We start from the raw sequence: 22,884 nt of genomic DNA, 5'->3' as shown, positions 1-22,884 counted from the left end.
GCAAGAAGCTGGATAACGGGCTCTCTTTTCATCGTTTTCCGTCCTGGAGGCAACGTGAGGGATCCCATGTATCCGATATTACTAAACAAAGACGTCAGGCTTGGATTGCAGCGGTGAGACGAGCGGATATCGAGTTCTCTGCAATCCCCAGCTTTTTGTTGGTTTGCTCACGGCATTTTCTTTCCGGTGAGTTCTAAATTAATTCATATCACTCTTGAAAGGCTTTTAGTGTTATTTTCAACGTGCTGAGGTCATAGATAATGAGATAAAACATGCTAATGTGTGATGCTGCAGAACCACATCATGTCGACTGAGTAGCTTATGATTTGGCATTATTGCAGGCAAACCAGCATATGAAATGGATGTAACAAATCCAGACTGGGAACCAACACTGCACATGGGGCATGACGACATACCTGTATCAGACTCAGACCGGCACTCAAGGCGTACGCAACGGAAGCGAAAAAGAGCACCCATCGGAGGTAAACAACCCCCCCCCCCCCCTCTAAAAACATACTAAATTGCTATCACTGTACACTAATCCGCACATAACTTCCAGATGAATCACACACCTGTCATTGGAATATTGGTGTACATTTACCTTATGTCTAATTTTATCTTACAGGCTTTCGTTATGCAGCTGCAGAGTCTGAAGGTGTGCCCCGTGCAGAAGTGATTGATGAAGATCTGACAGAAGACCAACAGCAAAATCACAATGTCATGGAGGCAGTGGACAGCAGTTGTGTTGGACAAGTGGAGGTTGAGGTACCAGCTGCAAATGTGGATATACTGAAGAAATGTAAACCTTTTAAAATGATGACAGATTACAAACTCTCAGCTGTGTCTGTAATCAAACCTCTGTAACTTTGCTTCACTTCAGCAGCATCAGCTCATGTTCACATGTTGATTCATGGTTTGCTTCAGTTTTTGATGGACTGCAGAATATTTTGAAGGTTATCTGCTATAAAAAGCCAGAACAGGAAAATCTGCTTCATGTGTTTCTGTTTGATCCTCAGTGACTTTGACACAAAGGCCTCTGCTGTGATGATCACACCTCTGATCAAGTCTCACAGTGTCAGCTTTGTTTTTATACATATGGATATGTGCTGATAAATGATCAGAGTTATAATATTTCCCACTGTCTGCTGTGTGCCGTGACCTTTGACCTGCTAAAGACAGTCAGCTGTGGATTATTCATTGTTGTGTCTGATACTTAGAACTGTGAGGAAGAACACTACACAGTTAATCAGGGTCCCCTCTCTCTGAATCAGGGAAGGTGGGCAGGCCGCGTGTGGGCCGCGGGCCATACGTTGAGTCTCACTGTTTGAAATGTGAACATTGTTCTGCTGCAGTCAATGGACTAAACCAGAGAAGAAGAAAACAGACTTTACCATGAAGATCCTCAGTGTGGATCAGTATAATATCAGCCTGATGTCTGCAGTTTAGTGTCAGCACAACTTTCACATCATCTTCATCTCAGCACAACTAAAACATGCTGACTGACCCCAGAGTTTCAAGTCCACATCCTGGACTCTCCAGGAAACCACACAGATGCTTCACTCCTGAATCCTGCAGCTCGTTCCAGCTCAGGTCCAGCTGTCTCAGATGGGAGGGGTTGGACTTCAGTGCTGCTGCCAGATAATCACAGCTGATCTCTGACAAACCACAGCTCTCCAATCTGTATAAAGAATGAAAGATGTAAGTTTATTAGACAAAGTGTGAGCTTGAAATCATTCAGTGTTTCATCATCTGTTCAGAGCTGAAGAAGGTTCAGAATGTAGAAGTTTAGAAAATGGAAACTCCAAACAGCTGACAGAGTTCATACGCCTTTGTCAGGGTCAAATTCAAGCAAGACCATGTGAAAATTAAAACACATCATCCTAGGTGAACTTAAACACCTTTGTTCCCCTTTTGTTAAGACATAGAAAAGTACACCACACAAAAATACTGCAAAAGGAAACGGTCGCCTTATATACATAGTGTATAAACTCAAAATGCACATTTCACTTCAAATTAAGATTAAGGCTTTGAACAGATCACATAGTTCAGTTCAACATATAAGACTTTAAGAATGCACAAGCATCTACTTAAAATCTATTTAATTTATCATCCATGATATTATTTTGTACAATTCCAATGTATTTTGTTCATCTCCCTTAAATAAACAGGCAGTCTTAAAGTATGAAATATTCATATACAAACACATATAAATGTGTGTACTGTCTCAGTGGCTGATAGTACCCCACAGGCCTCAGTGTGAGCTTGAAGACATTTATAATGTTTAAGTAGTTTAATGTGCAGGTGCTGACGATAAACACATTTTGAATGAAAGCCGGGGAACTTTGGTAGCACAGAAACAAGTGGCTATTCTTTGTGACTATATGGATCACTCACAATACCATTATTTCACACAAAGGCACCAAATTAATACTCAAAAAAGCTGCAGCAATACACACAAATATAAACAGTACTTGGTGACAACTTTGCTTTTAGCCTTTAACCCTTCTTGACTACTTTTGATGTGGCCTCTATATTTTACCTTTAAAAACAGTTTATCTTGCCAATCTGTTATTTTCTCATTTTGACCAACTGTATCAGCACAATTTATCTAAATTCAGACAAAATTTAAAATACAAGTAGAAAGTGATATTTTGACTGTAAAAACCACACACATGTTTAACGAATCATCTTCATAACTTGAAATGCAAATAGAGATTGTACATTTTTAAAAATACGCACACGTTTTGCAAACAACAAAGTTATATGGTACTATTTACCAAAAAATGCAGCCAAGGCTCAGACGTTTTTCATATAATCATTTCAAACTATTTACAGAACAATCAGGTGTCAAACAATAGTTTGTGTCACTCTAACACATATGAGAACAGCACAGGGATAAACCTGCAGGTCTGACAGCAGGTGTGTCACTCAGCGTTTACACTGCAATCTGCCTTTGTTGGCTTTAAGGCAGCAACTGTGACGATCACTAGTAGAACTGACACACAAAACAAAACAACAGCTACACACTAAATACACAAGACAACAAACTAACTTGAGACCAAACACGGTAAACGTCACAAATCTCTCACGTATCAAAACTCTCTCTCTCTTTCGCTCACTCGCTCTCTCTTGCCGGTCACCCCTAAAACTTCCCCCTTTTGCTAAACAACCAAATGTCATGTTTCCATATCATTTTTGATTGGTCGACATGGTACATTTTCCCACCTATAGGGCTTTGGAGCGTGATGTCACGGGAGATGGGCCATGCCCCCTTCCGCCATGACAGTAGGCCAGCCAAAGGATACCATTTCAGCTATGGATCGTACGTGTTGTGTTGTCGGTTGCAACGTTAGATCACACGATCGTGAAGGCAAGAAGCTGGATAACGGGCTCTCTTTTCATCGTTTTCCATCCTGGAGGCAACGTGAGGGATCCCACGTATCCGATATTACTAAACAAAGACGTCAGGCTTGGATTGCAGCGGTGAGACGAACGGATATCGAGTTCTCTGCAATCCCCAGCTTTTTGTTGGTTTGCTCACGGCATTTTCTTTCCGGTGAGTTCTAAATTAATTCATATCACTCTTGAAAGGCTTTTAGTGTTATTTTCAATGTGCTGAGGTCATAGATAATGAGATAAAACATGCTAATGTGTGATGCTGCAGAACCACATCATGTCGACTGAGTAGCTTATGATTTGGCATTATTGCAGGCAAACCAGCATATGAAATGGATGTAACAAATCCAGACTGGGCACCAACACTGCACATGGGGCATGACGACATACCTGTATCAGACTCGGACCGGCACTCAAGGCGTACGCAACGGAAGCGAAAAAGAGCACCCATCGGAGGTAAACAACCCCCCCCCCCCTCTAAAAACATACTAAATTGCTATCACTGTACACTAATCCGCACATAACTTCCAGATGAATCACACACCTGTCATTGGAATATTGGTGTACATTTACCTTATGTCTAATTTTATCTTACAGGCTTTCGTTATGCAGCTGCAGAGTCTGAAGGTGTGCCCCGTGCAGAAGTGATTGATGAAGATCTGACAGAAGACCAACAGCAAAATCACAATGTCATGGAGGCAGTGGACAGCAGTTGTGTTGGACAAGTGGAGGTTGAGGTACCAGCTGCAAATGTGGATATACTGAAGAAATGTAAACCTTTTAAAATGATGACAGATTACAAACTCTCAGCTGTGTCTGTAATCAAACCTCTGTAACTTTGCTTCACTTCAGCAGCATCAGCTCATGTTCACATGTTGATTCATGGTTTGCTTCAGTTTTTGATGGACTGCAGAATATTTTGAAGGTTATCTGCTATAAAAAGCCAGAACAGGAAAATCTGCTTCATGTGTTTCTGTTTGATCCTCAGTGACTTTGACACAAAGGCCTCTGCTGTGATGATCACACCTCTGATCAAGTCTCACAGTGTCAGCTTTGTTTTTATACATATGGATATGTGCTGATAAATGATCAGAATTATAATATTTCCCACTGTCTGCTGTGTGCCGTGACCTTTGACCTGCTAAAGACAGTCAGCTGTGGATTATTCATTGTTGTGTCTGATACTTAGAACTGTGAGGAAGAACACTACACAGTTAATCAGGGTCCCCTCTCTCTGAATCAGGGAAGGTGGGCAGGCCGCGTGTGGGCCGCGGGCCATACGTTGAGTCTCACTGTTTGAAATGTGAACATTGTTCTGCTGCAGTCAATGGACTAAACCAGAGAAGAAGAAAACAGACTTTACCATGAAGATCCTCAGTGTGGATCAGTATAATATCAGCCTGATGTCTGCAGTTTAGTGTCAGCACAACTTTCACATCATATTCATCTCAGCACAACTAAAACATGCTGACTGACCTCAGAGTTTCAAGTCCACATCCTGGACTCTCCAGGAAACCACACAGATGCTTCACTCCTGAATCCTGCAGCTTGTTGTTCAGGCTCAGGTCCAGCTCTCTCAGATGGGAGGGGTTGGACTTCAGTGCTGCTGCCAGATAATCACAGCTGATCTCTGACAAACCACAGTCCCTCAATCTGTATAAAGAATGAAAGATGTAAGTTTATTAGACAAAGTGTGAGCTTGAAATCATTCAGTGTTTCATCATCTGTTCAGAGCTGAAGAAGGTTCAGAATGTAGAAGTATAGAAAATGGAAACTCCAAACAGCTGAAGCCAACAGGAAGCAGCTTCAAACAAACACAACAAGAGAAAAAACTCTGAATGTTTCACATTAAAGTCGTACATTTCTCACAAAGCTCAATTATGTGACAGACATTTCATCCCATGTCAGTTTGGCCTCATCCTGGGCCGGATTATCCAGCACACACTCTGACCACAGGCCCAGGGGCCACGCACAGCTGGGCTCCATCCAAGAGACAGCAAACAAACCAACACAATAATAAAAAGCACCATGTGATCTTCTTACATCTTCAAGACAAACATAGTAAAAACATGAGCATATTTGTTTCCTGATAAAATGATGTGACAGGTAGAACAGAGTAAAGTGGTGGTGTTACAGCCTTTCTCCCCTCTGCTGCCGAGGCTGTTAGTCTCTCCCAAACTCAGCTACAGGACTTCCAAATGAATGAAAGCAGCAGAAGTGGCTTTACAAATGAAAGAGGAAGAGGAGAAGAAGAGGAGAGGGAGGCCACCCTGACCATCACTCCAGCTGAAAACATCACACTTCCATTAAAGTTGGTGAGGAAATGTTGAGCAGGATGAGCTGCTGGCTAATCTGGAGGCTGTAGCAGCAGCTCACAGTCACAGTGGATTTCCACTCATGAAAAAGCTCTGGCTGCTTCATTTCTCATCTCATATCAGAGACTTTAATGCTTCACTGAAGCTGTACTGTGATGCTTCCATATTCCAGTGAGGCCTCCATAATGATTTCAGCTGTTCTGTACACACACTGTGTGCCCTGTATGGCTCAAAGTCTCTGCAGCCTGTTTTTATCTGCTATCATCAGATCTTCATCATCCTCATTCACATCCCTCACACACTCTACAGCCTCATCAGCACTGACTTCATCTTCACTGACTGATGGAGCACAACATGAACCTGTGGAGGCTGAAACACTGTCCTGTCAAACATCTCCCCGTCACCACTCCACTTCTGTCAGCCTTTAAATGAACCCTGCTCAAGTCTGTCACTTCTGTTTGGAGCCAAAAGGAAAAACTGTTGTTCAGTCGTTTGGAAAGACAATATTTCTGAAAGCACTCAAACTTCTTCACATTTGTCTTCAGACACATCCTGAACATTTAGGAACTGAAGAAAGTTTCAAACATCCATCAAAGACCTGAAATATAGAAAAACAACTACAACAGCCGCAGTCAGTGAACTCACCTCAGAGTCTCCAGTCGACAGTTTGGACTCTCCAGTCCAGCACACAGAAGCTTCACACCTGAATCCTGGAGGCCATTATTTCCATTCATGTCCAGCTCTGTCAGATGGGAGGGGTTGGACTTCAGAGCTGAGGCCACAACTTCACAGTGAGACTCTGAGAGTAGACACTGAGTCAGTCTGTGATGATAGAAAATATAAAATGTGTTATTATAAAAGCAGAAAATCTGCATTATAAACACAGACTGAATGTATATGAAGACAAAACAGAGTGAGGTCATAATCTGATGAATCTGCTCTTCACATCTGTGCTTCAGCTCCTCTTACTGTGTTTGACATGACACAACGATTGAGTCTCTCTCAGACCTGCAGACTTTTAATGAGAATCTTTGTTTGGCTTTAATCTGCAGATGAAGGAGGAAGATGGTGTCACATTTAGGCTTCCATAATGTCCACAGTCTGTCACTGAGATCTGATCCAGAGTCAGAGTGAAGACACACATTTGGACTGTTTCCTGTTTTGACTCCAGAACATTTTGAATGAGTTCAGCTCAGTGAAGAGTTCCAGCTGGAAAGATGATCTCTGTTTGCTACCTGCTGTCAGGTACGACTGTTCACGTCCACACGCAGGAAAAACCTGCTGACTGTTACCAAACGGAGCAGAAATCTCATCACTGGACAATAATGATGAATGAACTCAGAGCTGCTGATATCAGATCTGATTTCAGGGGAACTAAACACAGAAATGATTGGCTCATTTTAGCTTTCTGAGCCATTATCTGCTGGTGTGTCGCTAGTTGGCAGAAAATGATTTGTATTCCTGTTCAGGGCTTCAGTGTTTATGAGTCCAGATCCAGGTGACAGCAAGTCAAAATGATGTTACCTGTCTGTGTCCAGCAGCAGCCTGTATTCACTTTGAATATTGTTCTAACCTGACATGGATCAGTTTGTCTTTGATTGGTTTGTAAATGTCACTGTTTCCATTGGACCTGAGTGACGTACAAAGACAGAGAGGGAGAGAAAGGAGAGAGAGGATGGAGACAGCACAGAGAGAGCAAACACAAACAGGTGAGAGTGGACAGGTGACCAAGGTCAGCAACCAATCAGAGAGCTTCTGTTTGACCCACAGTCACTGATGATGACTGCACATAACCAAGCAGTGTGTTACTCTGATATCAAATATGGATCCTGCTCTTATAATAATGATCATCAGATGATATTATTGTGTTATTTTGTAGCTGAATACAATGTTTGTGTGATTATCAGTGAAAGAAGCAGTGAGGAGGATGGAGAGAGAGAGAGGACAGAGGGTGAAGTTAGAAACACTAAAAGGATTTTTCATGGATTTCATGGATGATTTGAGCGATTTCCAGCAGGACACTTAAACATGTCAGTGGACGTCCTAAAGAACATATTCACTGATATGAAACGTGTCATTGAACAGGATTAATATCAGTGGAAACATGGTGGAAACAGCTGTGACTGCATGGATGTGACACACTTCAAATCTGTTCTCCACTCTTGGATTTGGGATCCATGGAGCTGCTGCTGAGTCTGTACAATAAAGGAATGGTGTGGAAGGTTGCAGCGTACGGACACAAACACTTTGTGGTTACAATCTGATTTTATTTTCAACATTAAACTACTAACCTACACTGATCAATGATGTTAATGATCACATCTGGACTCACCCAGCCTTTCTGCAGGTCCTCACAGCTGGAATCAGTCTCTGTCGTCCCCGCTTTGATGTGTTGTACTTCAGCAGGTCAAACTCATCCAGAACCTCCTCTGACATCTGCAGCATGAAGGCCAGAGCTGAGCACTGGATCTCAGAGAGTTCCTTCTCTGATCTGTTCTCTGACTTCAGGAACTCTTGGATCTCCTGAAATAATGAGAGGTGGTTCATCTCCATCAGACAGTGGAAGATGTTGATGCTTCTGTCAGGAGAGATTTCATCACTGTTCATCTCCTTCAGGTTGTTGATGACTCTCTGGATGGTTCCTGGACTGATCTCTGTCTGACCCAGCAGACCTACTAAGAGTCTCTGGTTGGACTCCAGACAGAGGCCATGAAGGAAGCGAACAAACAGGTCCAGGTGGCCATTTTTACTCTGGAGGGATTTATACATGGCTCTGCTCAGGAAATCATCCAGAGAGGACTCGTTGTATTTTTTTCCCAAAAAGTTCTTCAGCACCTTTGTCTTCCTGTTGGTGAAACAGTGGAACTTGTAGACAGCAGCCAGAAACTCCTGAATGCTCAGATGAACAAAGCAGTAGACTGGTTTCTGGAAGATCACACACTCTCTTTTGAAGATCTCTGTACAAACTCCTGAGTACACCGAGGCCTCTGTCACATCCAGACCACACTGCTCCAGGTCTTCTTGGTAGAACATGATGTTTCCTTTCTCCAGATGTTCAAATGCCAGCCTCCCCAGCTTCAGAAGAACTTCCCTGTCAGCCTCCGTCAGCTCCTGTGGACTCGTCTCATGTCCCTCATGGTACTTGTTCTTCTTCCTCTTTGTCTGAACCAGCAGGAAGTGTGAGTACATGTCAGTCAGGGTCTTGGGCAGTTCTCCTCTCTGCTCTGTAGTCAACATGTGCTCCAGAACTGTAGCAGTGATCCAGCAGAAGACTGGGATACTACACATGATGTGGAGGCTCCTGGATGTCTTCATGTGGGAGATGATTCTGCTGGACAGCTCTTCATCACTGAATCTCCTCCTGAAGTACTCCTCCTTCTGGGCGTCAGTGAAGCCTCGTACTTCTGTTAGCCTGTCAACACATGTAGGAGGGATCTGATTGGCTGCTGCGGGTCGGGAAGTTATCCAGACGAGAGCCGAGGGAAGCAGATTCCCCTGGATGAGGTTTGTCAGCAGCTGGCTGACTGATGACTTCTGTGTGACATCAGACAGCAGCTTCCTGTTGGTGAAATCCAATGAAAGTCTGCTTTCATCCAGGCCGTCAAAGATGAACAAAAGCTGAGAGACAGCCAGCTTCTCTGCTGTGACCTTCTGTAATGTTGGATGGAAAACATGGAGCAGCTCCAGAAGACTGTACTGCTCATCTCTGATCAGGTTCAGCTCCCTGAATGAAAGCAGAACCACCACACTGACATGTTGGTTCTCCAAGCCCTCTGCCCAGTCCAGAGTGAACTTCTGCACTGAGAAGGTTTTTCCAACACCAGCCACGCCGTTGGTCAGAACCACTCTGATGGGTCTCTGTTGGTCAGGTAAGGCTTTAAAGATGTCCTGGCACCTGATTGGAGCGTCATGGAGGGCGTCCATCTTGGAAGCTGTCTCCAGCTGCCTCACCTCATGTTGGGTATGAACCTCTTCACTCTGTCCCTCTGTGATGTAGAGCTCAGTGTAGATGGTGTTGAGGAGGGTTCTACTTCCTGTTTCATCACTTCCTTCAGTCACACGTTCACATCTCCTCCTCAGACTGATCTTATGTTCATCTAAAACCTCCTGCAGACCAACATCTGCTGAAAGAAAGAAAAACAATGAGACTAAAGAGAAAGAAAACTCTTCAATGTCTGAACAACACAAGAAGTCCAGTTTTCAGAAATGAGTCCATCAGCAGACAGATGTTCAGTCTTACTTTGTACACAGCTGCTCTGACTGGCTGTCTGCAGTCCAGCTCTGCTTCTGGATCTTTCTCCACACTGTGCAGAAGCTCTGATGGTGACACAGAAAAGTCAAAGTGGAGATACTTCTGTCCACCTTTGATTAGACTCATTATAAAAAGGAAAACAAAGTTTAACACACTCATGTTTCCAGTTCACTGACTTACATTTATTCCATGGACACTCACTCTAACCTGAAGCACAGCTACAACCCAACATTGTTGAGGCCTCATCTCCTCCTTTCCTGACTGTAGAGGTTAAATATGCAACAACCAACAAATAAAAGAATTTGGTTCATTTCAAAGAAATTCACACGGTGACCAAGTAAAGTAACCGTAGTAAAGGAGACAACATCCCGTTGATGGTGGGATTATTTGAAAGATTTGCTTTAGTCACGTCACCAAATGCAGTTGAACCACCCGTGGATCCATGTTTGACCATTCTACCACTCTGAGCTCTGCTTTTGAATCATTTTATTATTATCATCATTCATTTATTCATTCTTTGGAGGGGGGCTATTTCCTAATGCCGCCCTAATAAGCTGATGTTCAAGGGGAAATATAACAGAAACTCTTTCAGTGTTATTCATTAATAAATTAACAGATAAACTGTGAAGAAGAAAAAACTGAGATTTAAAGGAGAGAGTGAGAAACTTGATCATCCATCCTCATAATACATGTTTATCAGTATCTGCTGTGACCATACTGCAGTAATAACTACAAGTCTACATTTCTGTGACTGTTGATCAATCACAGCAGGAATCTGAGCTCATCTCTGCACACAGAGCAGCTTCAGCTCTGGGATAAACTGCTCGCTTCACGTCCTTCTCAGCTCACAGACACTCATCCTGATATTTTCCTTTAACATTTGATGGTATAATTCATCTGAGTTTACACTTTATCTGCATAAATACAGAAAAACAGACCCAAACACCAGAAACCATCAGTTTCACCATGTAGAATATATTGTTGTTTCCTTGCTTTTAATTCAGAGAAAAACTCTGATTTGGATTTTCTCTGTTCTCTTTGCCACAGCCCATCCCAGCAGCAGCTGAAGCAGCTGACTGTCACAACACTGAATAACACTTTAGGAGGAATTTCAGAGGTCAGTAAAGCTCCAGTTTCAACATCAGTTAATTAATCATAGTTCATCATAAATGTTAACCTGGCTGGCACACATGTTAATGTTAGCCATTTAAATATTAGCAGTTAGCTGAGGCCACAAGAAGAAGAGGCCCTAGAAGAACAATGGATGATAAGATTAGATTTTCAAGACTAGGCAGAGACGTGTTTTCCTTACCTAACCTAACCTACAGTTATGTTTCCTTATTTCTGCTGTTTGCATGTTCACAGCTGAAATAAAGCTGCCTCTTTGACTTCATCCTGTTGTGTTTGGGTCCAATCCTGCCTGCCACACAGCGCTACAGGACAAAGTCTAAGATTTTTATCTTTTTAATGAATCTTTGGTCATATTTATCCAGGAAAACACAAACATGTAAAGGAGTCATCACAGTTCTCTGACCTCGTTGGTCCAGGTTCAGCACTGAAGTCTGGAGGTTGACCTTTGGACCAGTCACTCCTCATCGACGGACAGCTGGATCCTGCAGACTGTGACCTCTGACCTCTGCAGACACAAACATGTTTTATTCAATGATCAATTCTCTGATAAAGTGATTGAAGCAGCTGTGATCACACAGACTGCAGATAATGCAGCTGTTTCCTGTCAGTAACAGTCCTCTTAGATTAGAGTTCAGCTTTTTACAGGAAAACAAATGTCCCTGAATGCAACAGTGAGACACAGTCTGCCTGTGTGGCTGTGATAGCTGCCGTTAGGAGCGCTCATGTGTTTGCAGTTAGACGAGGAGATGTTACCATCATGGACACGTTAACAAATCCTGCAGCATCACGTGGCACAAACACTTTGTGTTCCTGTCATCTGCAAGCAACAGGAAGTTCATTAATAAAGGCGGGATGGAGACGTGCCTGTGATACTTCTCCTTCATCCAGCTGTTACACACATCTGGGCTCACAGGACGAGCCTTTGTCTAATACAGCAGCTGCTCTCTGAACACTTTTCTGAAGAGGAGCTGCACAAACCTTTGTTTGCTTTCTAGAGCAGCGTATCAAAGTCAAACTACCCACTGCTAGCAGCTGTTTCTATCATAGTTTAGGATCCAGATGTGTGAGGTCTAGATTTACACCTCTGATTAAAATACATAGTTAAAAACAGCCAATTGAGTCCAAATGTGTCTTAAACCAGATAAACTGACAGTTACAGCTGAGCCTGTGTGTCCTTGGAGACACTGCTCTGCTACAGAGATGCATTTTAGAAACCAGGAAACATCAAAATCATTTAAATCAGAGAGTTCATGTTACTAACAGCTCACCTCTCTGCAGCAGAGACTTTAGAATCAATGATAAAATCTTACGCCTAAATTAACTTTACTGTTAACGAGTTTTCATGTTTCTGTAATCCACCAGTGTGCTCATGCTTTTTTAAGTGAAAACATATTTTTAATGATCAAATATAATTATGTTTGTTATTTGTGGATTTTAAATGTCCTTGACAGAGACAGATGATGATCATTATCCTGCACTGTGCTCTCAGGTTTGGTCGAGCTAGCACAAAGAATGGCTATGTTGAACTTCCTCCTGGGATCTACACTAAGAAGTGAGTCCAACATTAGCAGGGTCTCTTTCCTTTATCTGATTCACTTTAGCATTCACAGTCACGTGAAGCTTGTTATTAACTCGATAAGTCAACCCAGGGTTTCAGCTGAGCGCTCACATGAAACACATGGTGTTGGCAGCATCTGATCAATCATATTCATGGAGACGTGTATCAGCAACAGAGCAGCTGAGTTTGCAGAAGGAAGTCAAACTAAACCACAGGAACAATATGAGGAGATTACACACATAATAAAATACTAGCAGTAACACAGCTGCTGCAGACAAATCAGTCGTGTGATCGTGTGTGAGAGGAGAAGGACTGTAAAGGAGTTTGGTGTTAAAAGCTCTGTATGAATGTGGGAGACTTTGAAGGGCTTTAAAAAGGCCAATATAAAATAAAAGGCAGCAAAATTGCTGAGTGTGAAAGTCACCAGACTTATCAGACCTCTGTGATTAAGACCTGTAAGAACACCTGTTTGTACTTGTTGGCATTATATCAAACACACACGTATATTAAGCCTTTGTTTGAACTCTGGTTGAATTTGTTACTTTCAGACTGTGAAACATCACAGAGGCTGCAGCTGCAGATCTTTTATTCACCTGGAAATTTACTTTAAATGTTAGATGGAAAATGTATTGCTCAGTTTCACCAAAGTAAGAACAAGAATCCATAAACCTTCATAAAGACAAACATCTCCCAGAACATTGAGCTGCTGAAGTGTCACTGAAGGGAAAAACTATTTGTCCTCCTCCATCCAGCAACACCTGAAACACCTGAGTGGAAGCTCCTCCCTACACTGTGTTTGAAGCAAAGCACAAAGGAGACACCTGCTGGAGCAGCTGGAGTCCTACAGACACTCAGCCTCTTCACTACACAAACACCTCCTACAACATCCACTCTTTCCACTCTGACTGCTGTGTTTGTGGAAACACTCCAACACACACCGCTTCACATACCAACATAGAAATGTGTGTGAAAAAGAGCTGAGCTGATATTAAACATGAGGATTTATTCAGAAATACAGAGTCAGGAACAACATCTAGACACACATTACCTCTCAGCAGCAGAAGAACAGCCTTTAAAGTTTATACCGATATCCTTTGACTCGTTGCTCTTTAAGGAAACACAGCTGGGTTCAGGTCCAGGAGATTCTGGCCTCTTATTGATCCTAAAAGAAAAACAATTGTCGCGTATTATTGAGGATGAGAACAAAACAACGAAGGTCCAGAAGAATTAGGTCAAACGATGATTTTAATGAACACATGCGTAGGGAGATGAACACCGTTACACAATCAGCGTCGATCTCCGCCCAAAAGTACACAAGCAGTTGCTTTTATAACATCAGGGTATTATTACGCCCCCTCTTGCGTCAGAGCAGATACTTGCATGAGTTAAAAACACAAATGTTCTGTTGACAACTTTTGACACAGTTTGAAAAGAACATCGTCTCCACGCCAGGTGCTTCCTGTAGCTCGTCTTGCTTTCACTTATCCCTGGAACATCAGACGCACGTCCTGCAGCAAACTATCACTTATGCAGGCACAAAATGCAGTTACAAGCAAAATATGTCTGAACTCTTACCTAGAATATAAGTCTACCTACGGTGTGTGTGTGTGTGTGTGTGTGTGTGTGTGTGTGTGTGTGTGTGTGTGTGTGTGTGTGGATGTCTCGACCTCAGTTGCACTCTGTCTCACCTCTCGCCTACTAAAGCTCACACCCAGACTCTCATATGTGTAACAATTTAACTGAAACTATATGTGTAATATATTGAATAAATGCTTTAATCAAATGCCACTACTCAAAGCTCAATAAAAAGGATATAAACGAATAAAAGATAATAATGAATACTTGTATCATGTGTGTTTTGTAAGCGTGTAGGCAATCCTTCCATACCTCTAAGTCACTTTGCACAATAGATCGGCATCGCGACATCGCGCCAGACGAAGCTTCTGACCATCAATTATCAGACTGAGCTTAAACTCTTTAAAAGCACAAACTGCAAGATGTGTATAAAAATAGTTATAACTGCACCTGGAATAAAGGTTAATATAGGATTATGATAACACCTGTAAAACAAGTTTTAACGTAATACCAACAGCATCAATAAATGCTTTGATGAAATGATGATTAATGCAATGGTAATGATAATGGTTATGACAGTAACAGTAACATATCTCCCTGATCTCCACACAATAAATGTAACAGCTTCATGAGACAGGAAGGAAAAAATGGAAATGTTAAATTAAAGACATGATGAACAATCTGAAACTCGTAAAAATAATGTACTTACTCTTTGTCACATAACAGTCTTTTGTTAAAGTTTTCAATAATACCCTTTGACATGTTGCTCTTTAAAACACACTTTTACTCCCTGACCTTTGACCCAGTGTGACATGTTGACTCACTACCTCAGACAGCTTAAAAATAGTCTTTTTGTTTTTTGGTGCTGCCTAAAAGAACCGTAAATATCTGTCCTATATACAGTTATGTTCATATATTTTTGTACTACATCAGGAAACTCAAAAACATAGTTTGTAATATTTTAATCCTTATTTTTAAAACTGTTTTTGTCATTTTTCTTCTCCCATTGCATCAAAAATCATTATTTACACTGAATAAATGAGTCAGCAGCTCTCTTACATTGTTGCTGCAGGTTCATTACTGAAGTCTGGAGGTTTTCCTTTGGACCGGTCACTCCTCACAGACAAACAGCTGGAGGCTGCAGATCCTGCTCCATCCTCTTCCTCCATCTTCTTGATGTCAGGGTGGAGTTAGTCTGAGAGGCAAACACACACACTCAGAGGTGCTGTTGTACTGGAAGCATCACACCGACGGGTTTCTAAAGTTCTCATTGATCATTTCATGGAGTTTCTGTGGTAAACACTGTCCTGTGACGTATGTGTTATGGTGAGGGTCATGAGGGCTAACCAGCCCCACTCCTTACTCCTCATATTTCAGCCTGAAGCACAATAACAGCCTAAACCTAACCAGGGCCCTATTTCAGGAAGCCGGTTTAGAAAACTCAGAGTGAAAAACGATACTCAGGGTTGAGTAACCCCGAACTGTCCAACTCGGAATATTCGGTTTCAGAAAGGCTGATAACAAGTAGTTCAATCAACGCGGAGTTGCTTTAACCCCAAGTGAAGCGCGCGCATGAGGATACATAAAGCCCTGATTAGTGGAGCACAGATTAAGCAAGTCACCATGGAGACGGAGGGAAAGAAGACGCGGTCAATGTATTTTACAGCGCTTGAGGCCGAAATTCTGATGGCAGCATATGCCGATAACATGCAAATTTTGCAGAAAAAAAGTAACACAGCCTCAGGTGCCAAAGGAAGGGAGCATGCATGGCAAAACATAGCCGACAGAGTCAATGCGTGAGTGTTAATGTAAACATTGATCTAGGGATTTCCACCCATTTAACACGTTATTTTATTATATTTTATTTGTTATTTTATACATTTTATTTTGTGACGTGATGTGAGCGCAGGTGCAACCCAACAGGCCCCAAACGTTCCTGGCAGCAAGTAAAAATGAAATATAAAAATATAGTCCAAACAGGTAAGGTGTAATTGTATTATGAGCCATAGTGCTTGGTCTCTTTGTCCCATGTAAATCAATTACAGTTAGAGGCTACATTAATTTTCTTTCTGTAAGCACTTATTGAAATTATCTGAGCACATTACAAGTACATATCTGCTTACTCTGTATGCTCAAATGTGGCCCGTTATGGCCAACAGAAAAAAAGCGGAGGTCCGAAAAACAGGTGGGGGTTCTCCACCACCACCACTCACAGAGCCTGGCCACTTGGCTTCCACATTTGTGATAATGTTGGCAGCATCACATATGATCTTCACAGTGCAGAGAACACAAATTAGCATCCATTACTATAATGAAATAATTTGTTAGTTTGAAATGCTACAGGGAACTATGTACCTGCACATTAATGCTGTGGAACGACTTCCTGTTCACATAGTCTCCTTCATTTACCGAAGGAGCAATGATTGGAATGTGAGTGCCATCTATACAGCCAATCACGCCTGGGAACCGTGAGAATAAATGTAAAATTTAAGTAGTAGTTCAAGTATCACCACATCATGAATTAAATTTTGTTCATCCTGCTACCTGCAATTTTGTGGCATCCCTCTTTGATAAATCTTGTGGGTCTATGACCGGGGAACACCACAGACGAGTACAGGAGACGTTTCAGTGCAACTGTAACATTCCTGACTGCCCGACAGACGGTAGCCTTGGAAACGTGCTCAGCGTCACCAATATTATACAGAAAGCTCCCGTTTGCAAAAAACCGAAGTGCAATACAAATAATATGTACAGAACTGAGAGCATGTCCGCGATGTGTCACATGAGCAATATTAGGCCTGAGGATGTTATTCAAATGAATTATAGACCCACCTGTTCTCTGATTGGGTTGTTAAATTTGTGATTGACATGACACTGGCCAATCAGATGAAAGGCAGAAAAATAGGGACGTACTTGTAACTTGAAACTTGAGTGCAGAGTTTCACACGTATTGCTTGGCTAAGTCCACACACAAATTATTTTTACACCTACAAATCCTGGTTTACAAGTACAAAATATTTATGACCACAATTTGAGCCCATACAGCCACAGACTGACGGAGGCAGGAGAAGCTGCCTACAGACATCAGTCAGTGGATCCACAGTAACATCGAGTTCAGCTGCTGATCATCAACTGTTTCTGTCTCGTTCCCAGACTCTGATCTCACATAAAACGAAGCAGATTTATGCTGAAACTAAGCTGCACACAGCTGATGTCAGCCAGGAAAACAGTACAGACTGCTAACGTTACCTTAACTTCGAGACGATCAACTGCGCCACAACATTCACGAAAGCGAAAGTAAAAGCGACGGAAGGAAACGATCAGAGAGGCGTTTGAGGGACGGTCAGAGTCAGGAACCTCAGAAACGCATCAGGCTGGAGTTTAATTCTGTTTTCATCTTTAGAAACATCTGGAAATAGTTATAAAAACGCTGCGTAATAAAGAAAAATAGTGTAGATTAGTTTGAGTTGTGTTTAGCTGAGCTGTGTCTTTAATCTGAAGTTCATTTTGTGGAGGAGCAGCAAGACTTTCAGTGTTACTCTCAGAGAAAGCCTCCCAAATGTCTGTTGTCTTAATAGTGGAATTATCTGGAAAATGAACCAGTTCTTATGAGCTGCTTTTCTGTATGAGCAGTCAAAGCATTTTATACAGCGTGCTTCATTCACACAAGCACTTCTTTTTCTAACAATGACACTATGATGGATGCATCGGAGAGGAAGTCGGGGTTCCACATCTTGCCCAAGGATACCGTGGCGTGCAGACTGGAGCAGCCAGGGATCAAACCTCCAACCTTCCAGTTAGTAATTCTACCTGCTGAGCTACAGTCTGTACTTCCTGAACAACACACCCTCCTTTTGTTTCTTTATTTCCAGTAGCAACCAGGACCATAATGAACCCTGACTCCCACAGACACTCAGGAGCCACCTGCCCAGTAAGTCACCCGCTAACTGCAACTATCAGAGCCCTGACCTTCTGCAGAGACGAGTCACACTGAACACAGCAAGTGTCCCTGCTCTCAGATACAAAATCTGCCTTTAAAAGTTCAGAGTAATGAAATCAGCAGTTCTGGTTCTAGAATTTGTAGTCTCACACACATGTGCAGAGCACTTTTGTTGTTTTGGTTCACATCAGGTGATATTCTGCTGCAAACAACTAATGAGGACATTTTCTAAAAGCTTTGAGTGTCCATCAGGATCCTGTAGAAACAGCTTCTGGTTGCAGCCACTGTGGAGCTCCACAGTAACCGGAAACACGTAACTTCAGTTAAATCGACTTTGACAGCGAAACTAAATTGCGTTTTTGTTACTATTGATGCTGCTGAGAAATAAAAATGGTTTTAAGTTTTTTTTAACGCTCTGGGTTTGTTCAGAAAAATCCCCTAAATTGTTCGTGGCCAAAAGTGACACTTGCTGTTTCGCTGATTCATTTATTTTTTTTACAGTACATCGTGTTGTGCGTTCTGATTGCTGTAGACCATTGTCAATCAATCTAGTCCAGTGTCTCCTGTACAGGAGCGGTCCCTAATAGGCCCACGGACCGGTCCGTGAGTCTTTTGGTACCGTTCCGCGAGAGTTGATCCTCCGGTGTGAAATGTATGGTTGTAGTTGTGTCTTATTTTGAAAGAACTATTTACGCGTTACCATAGTGACCAGAGAGCATTAAAAAGCAGAGAGGAGGATGTCACTGTCATTGTTGTTGGCGCACAGCTCAAGTCACGTTTATTATTATATTTACAAAATACCACAGTTTCTTTTTTTTATTCTTTTGTTGTATTTATCCGCGACACCTTAAAGGTCGTTCCCTGAAAATATTGTCTGACATTAAAGTGGTCTGTGGTGCAAAAAGGTTGGGGACTCCTGCTGTACAGTACAGAATGCGTTTAGCTTGTCGAATTTACATAAATCTTCGATCGCTAGCAGTGTAACTCTGAAGTGCTGCACTGTATGTTTGTACGTTTTCTCCCAAACAAACACAACAATGCCGACGAAACGTTTTGCACCCTCAAATGCACCTTCAGGTTTCATTCCATGATACTGGACTTATGTTTCTACGAAGGTTTGAACTCTAAGAGTGTTTAACATGATAGTGATTTATTGATTCTAACCCTAAATCTATCCAGTAATGTCTGCACATATTTTCAGTACTGATTTTAAAGTGTTTTAATCCTTCTGTCACTCAGGGAACCCAATAAGGATTCAAATACTTCAAAAGTCAACCAATGACATTGATGTGTAAGACTATTTAATAATTATTTATTTTTTATATTTCATTTATTCATTCATTCTTTGCACTGTGATTTAACCCATCTTTGTGTAAAGCAGGGGTGTCAAACTCCAGGCCTTGAGAGCCAGCGTCCTGAAGCTTTTAAATGTATCTCTGCTGCAACACACCTGAATAAAATTATTAGGTCATTAGCATGACTCTACCCTACTCAAGTAAATTTAAATAAATGTAAGTACATACCACCAGGTAGCTCCACTCGTACCCAGTGTAACGGGAAGTGAGAGGGTTAGGTTTTGGCGCTTTGAATGTTCAGTTGTGTGATGCAGCGATTAACGTTTGAGTAAAATATCGGGCTCCCTCGTGTCTTCCCTACATTCCTCCACAATGTACGTTTTTGCAAAAATGTACTTCTAGAAGTACTTTTATTGCACGATGTTCATTCACTCATGAGCTGCTGCAACATGAATCAAATGGCTGAACTAACACCTTGGCGTGCAGTCAAGTTCTACAGTCTGCTAATGATCTAATAATAAGTATTAATATTCCTCACTCACCTTACTAAATGTTTGTGAACACAGCCAGAAACATTTGCATCACAAACACAGACTAGTGTTTATTAGCAGAAGCTTTTGGGTGGTTGCTCTCAAACCTGTGTACAAGTTGAAGCATTAATGGTCCCTTCACTGATTTCCAGGTATCCAATGTCAGGGCTAACAGATGGATTCAGACGCAGGCAGCGTTCTGGCAAGCAAAGGGTTGACAATTTATTAACACAGAAGGGAAACCACAGTGATGTGTATATACAGTGAATGGGGCAGGGCTTCAGGGCTCCAGGGGAAGGAATCCACACTCGCTCTCCACTCGGCCCAAACTCCGCCACTCCTCTTCTTACGCACACTCGCTTCTCCACAGCCACTCTCGCTCCAATTTCCACTTATGTTGACACACACAGGGATCACAGGTCAGGGTCCGCCACCAGTTCCGGGGAGATCTAAACACAAAGAGTCCAATTAGATCAATACGCCACACAACACTGAGAGAGTTTGTCTTAGGAGAGCTGAGAGCACGAACATGGGAGGTTCAACATTCCAGTGCCGAATACTCCGTGCCGCAGCGTTAAATAGGCAAGGGGGACGCCGCCTGATCAGCAACAGGTGTAGAAATTACCGCAGATACGTGGGCCAAGGGTGAGAGCCCACAATGAGCTCCACCCAGGGAAGCAGGAGAGAAAACAAAACAAACCTGTGGCCAACATGAGCGAGCCGGAGAGGCACAGGGACCATGACAGCCAATACCAAGTGCACAAGTTCACCCCAGATGGTTCCTCTTCTCTGTAACTTGGAGGATGTGGAGTAGGCTGTATTTTAATCAAAGACAAATCAATCAATCAATCAATCAATCAATCAATCAATCAATCAATCAATCAATCAATCAATCAATCAATCAATCAATCAATCAATAACCATGTCTAAAAACAACACAGGTTGACCAAAGTGCTGTACACAGTAAAAGAAAAAGTAAAAAGTAGAAACAAATACACACAATGAACAAAACAAAAAATAATCCCAAATTTCGTTTTTTTTCCTGAAGGGGTCAAACACTTTTATGCAAGAATGACAGCGAGGTGAAAAACCTTCACCCGCAAGAAAACTCGAGCTGTGACTCATAGTACGAACACACACCTCACAGTAACACACTTTGTTTAATGTGAACTTTTTGCCAAGCTAGCTAATCCTGACCAACACACCAGACACAGAAGATAAAGGAACGATGTTTTACTGTTAGAGACAGAAAGGTTAAAACATTTTGGCAGAGGGCTAAAAGGGGCTAAAATTACCCAAAAAGAAATTCCATTTGACCAAAAACACTTAATTTTAAAAAAATTAAGTATATAGTTATGAATAATGAACAAATAATTAACAAACTGGGGTTTATAAATCGTGTAACACATCCTTATGGTAAGAAATTTTACCTTAATGCGTTACATGTGTTAGAAGTCAATGTATCTTTAACAATATACTCCTTATTTTATATCTCCTGATCCTTCACAGAGCTGCATGAACCTGTTGTTGATGTCAGAGAGTCAAACTCTGCTGAAGAGTGGGTTGTTTCCTGTTCAGCCACTGGTCGACCTGCTCCCACTGTAACACTCTCACAACAACACCTCAGCTTCTCACAGTACAACACTGTCAGTGTGTCCAACACCAACGCTACATTCACTGTCACCACTACAGCTGTGCTCTCAGGTTCACGTAAACACAGCACACAGGTGGGATGTGCAGCACGAGTGCTCTCTGCTCCTCACAGAGAGGTGATGGAGACGATTCCTGAGGTCCAGCAGACGTCAGATTATCAGTGATGGTGAGAAACTGAGATGCAATAACAATGCATTGTGCTAGTATGCATTTTCTCTTTGATCAATAATTGATGTATTCATTTTGATCAGTGTCACATTTTTCCTGCTTTTTCAAGTTTCCTCCTGGATCATTGTATTAGCTGCAGTATTGGTGATGATGGTCTTTGTCAGTGTAGCTGCTCTGCAGTAGGCTACTCTTTAAAGAAAAAGACCAGATAACTTTCATTTTTCATTTCTTGTCATTTTTTTCTACACCAAAATCTATCCAATAATATCTGCATAACATTTTCTACTTGTGATTTAGTTATTAATTCTTTGCTTCATGATTCAATCGGTCTTTGTCTAGTATTAAATTTTATGTTTCCCATTTAATCCCACTGGCTTTAAAGTGTTTCACCAGATTTTTACGAAGTATTTCCAGTCTTTTGTTGTCTCTGTCCCAAATGTTCTGAAATGTGTTGCATGTATTAAAAGAAGTTGGACCAAAAAATGTACTATGTACTTACAAACTTACATTTATGAAAGCTGAACAAACATTGATGTACTTGACTTTTGTAACAGTGAAAAGGCGATCTGTTTTTATTGATAAATATATATGTTTGCATTACTGTTATTTAGATTGCCATGTTAGAACGTAGCAAAATGTTTTTGGTCAAAAGATTAATAATTTCATATTGAGGTCAGATGGTCAGCAGTTTTGATGTTTTTGCAGAGATTTTATTTTTTACAAAATAGCACAAGTAAACATTAAAAGTAGTTCCTAAATCAAGGCATTTATTATTAAGGCGGCCATTATTATGGCCCTGTGTGGAAAAAGTGATTGCCCCCTAAACCTAATAACTGGTTGGGCCACCCTGAGTAGAAACATCTGCAATAAAGCGTTTGGGATAACTGGCAATGAGTCCTTTACGAGGTGCTGGAAGAATTTCTGCCCACTCATCTTTGCAAAATTGTTGTAATTCAGCCACACTGGAGGGTTTTTGAGTATGAACCACCTTTCCAAGGTCTCAGCTCCTCAATCAGATTCACGTATGAACTTTGGCTAAGCCATTCCAAAGTCTTTCTTTTGTTTTACTTA

At 41.7% G+C, this 22,884-nt stretch overlaps 2 protein-coding genes and 1 pseudogene across 4 annotated transcripts in view; all 3 read right to left on the bottom strand.

The window, feature by feature from the left end:
• Positions 1 to 22,884, bottom strand: part of LOC112433074 (NACHT, LRR and PYD domains-containing protein 12-like) — a 168,770-nt pseudogene that overhangs the window by 12,454 nt on the left and 133,432 nt on the right. The gene's annotated exons all lie outside the window — the stretch shown is intronic.
• Positions 1,052 to 17,519, bottom strand: LOC112433484 (protein NLRC3-like). 2 transcript variants are annotated; one of them, XM_076882493.1, is made up of 7 exons: positions 17,477 to 17,519; positions 15,287 to 15,422; positions 11,498 to 11,599; positions 9,952 to 10,028; positions 8,044 to 9,835; positions 6,357 to 6,533; positions 1,052 to 1,678 (listed from the first exon to the last, which is right to left on the bottom strand). In XM_076882493.1, the coding sequence occupies exons 2-7, from the start codon at positions 15,394 to 15,396 to the stop codon at positions 1,486 to 1,488; spliced, it is 2,451 nt and encodes an 816-aa protein (XP_076738608.1). In that variant the 5' UTR covers positions 15,397 to 15,422; positions 17,477 to 17,519; the 3' UTR covers positions 1,052 to 1,485. The 2 variants fall into 2 exon arrangements, 1 of the variants encoding a protein (XP_076738608.1); XR_013097092.1 differs by lacking the exons at positions 1,052 to 1,678; positions 6,357 to 6,533; positions 8,044 to 9,835; ... (1 more) ...; positions 11,498 to 11,599; positions 17,477 to 17,519 and adding an exon at positions 12,411 to 13,814 and having other exon boundaries at positions 15,287 to 15,360.
• Positions 20,040 to 22,884, bottom strand: part of LOC143416848 (protein TANC1-like) — a 35,129-nt gene continuing 32,284 nt past the window's right edge. The window contains exon 7 of the mRNA XM_076882516.1: positions 20,040 to 20,441. Within this exon, the coding sequence (XP_076738631.1) occupies positions 20,406 to 20,441 (36 nt within the window). The 3' untranslated portion in view covers positions 20,040 to 20,405. The remainder of the gene's footprint in view (positions 20,442 to 22,884) is intronic.

This window comes from Maylandia zebra, linkage group LG3 (assembly GCF_041146795.1).
Source record: "Maylandia zebra isolate NMK-2024a linkage group LG3, Mzebra_GT3a, whole genome shotgun sequence".
Classification (NCBI taxonomy): Eukaryota; Metazoa; Chordata; class Actinopteri; order Cichliformes; family Cichlidae; genus Maylandia; species Maylandia zebra.
This window is presented reverse-complemented; position numbering and strand designations above follow the sequence as displayed.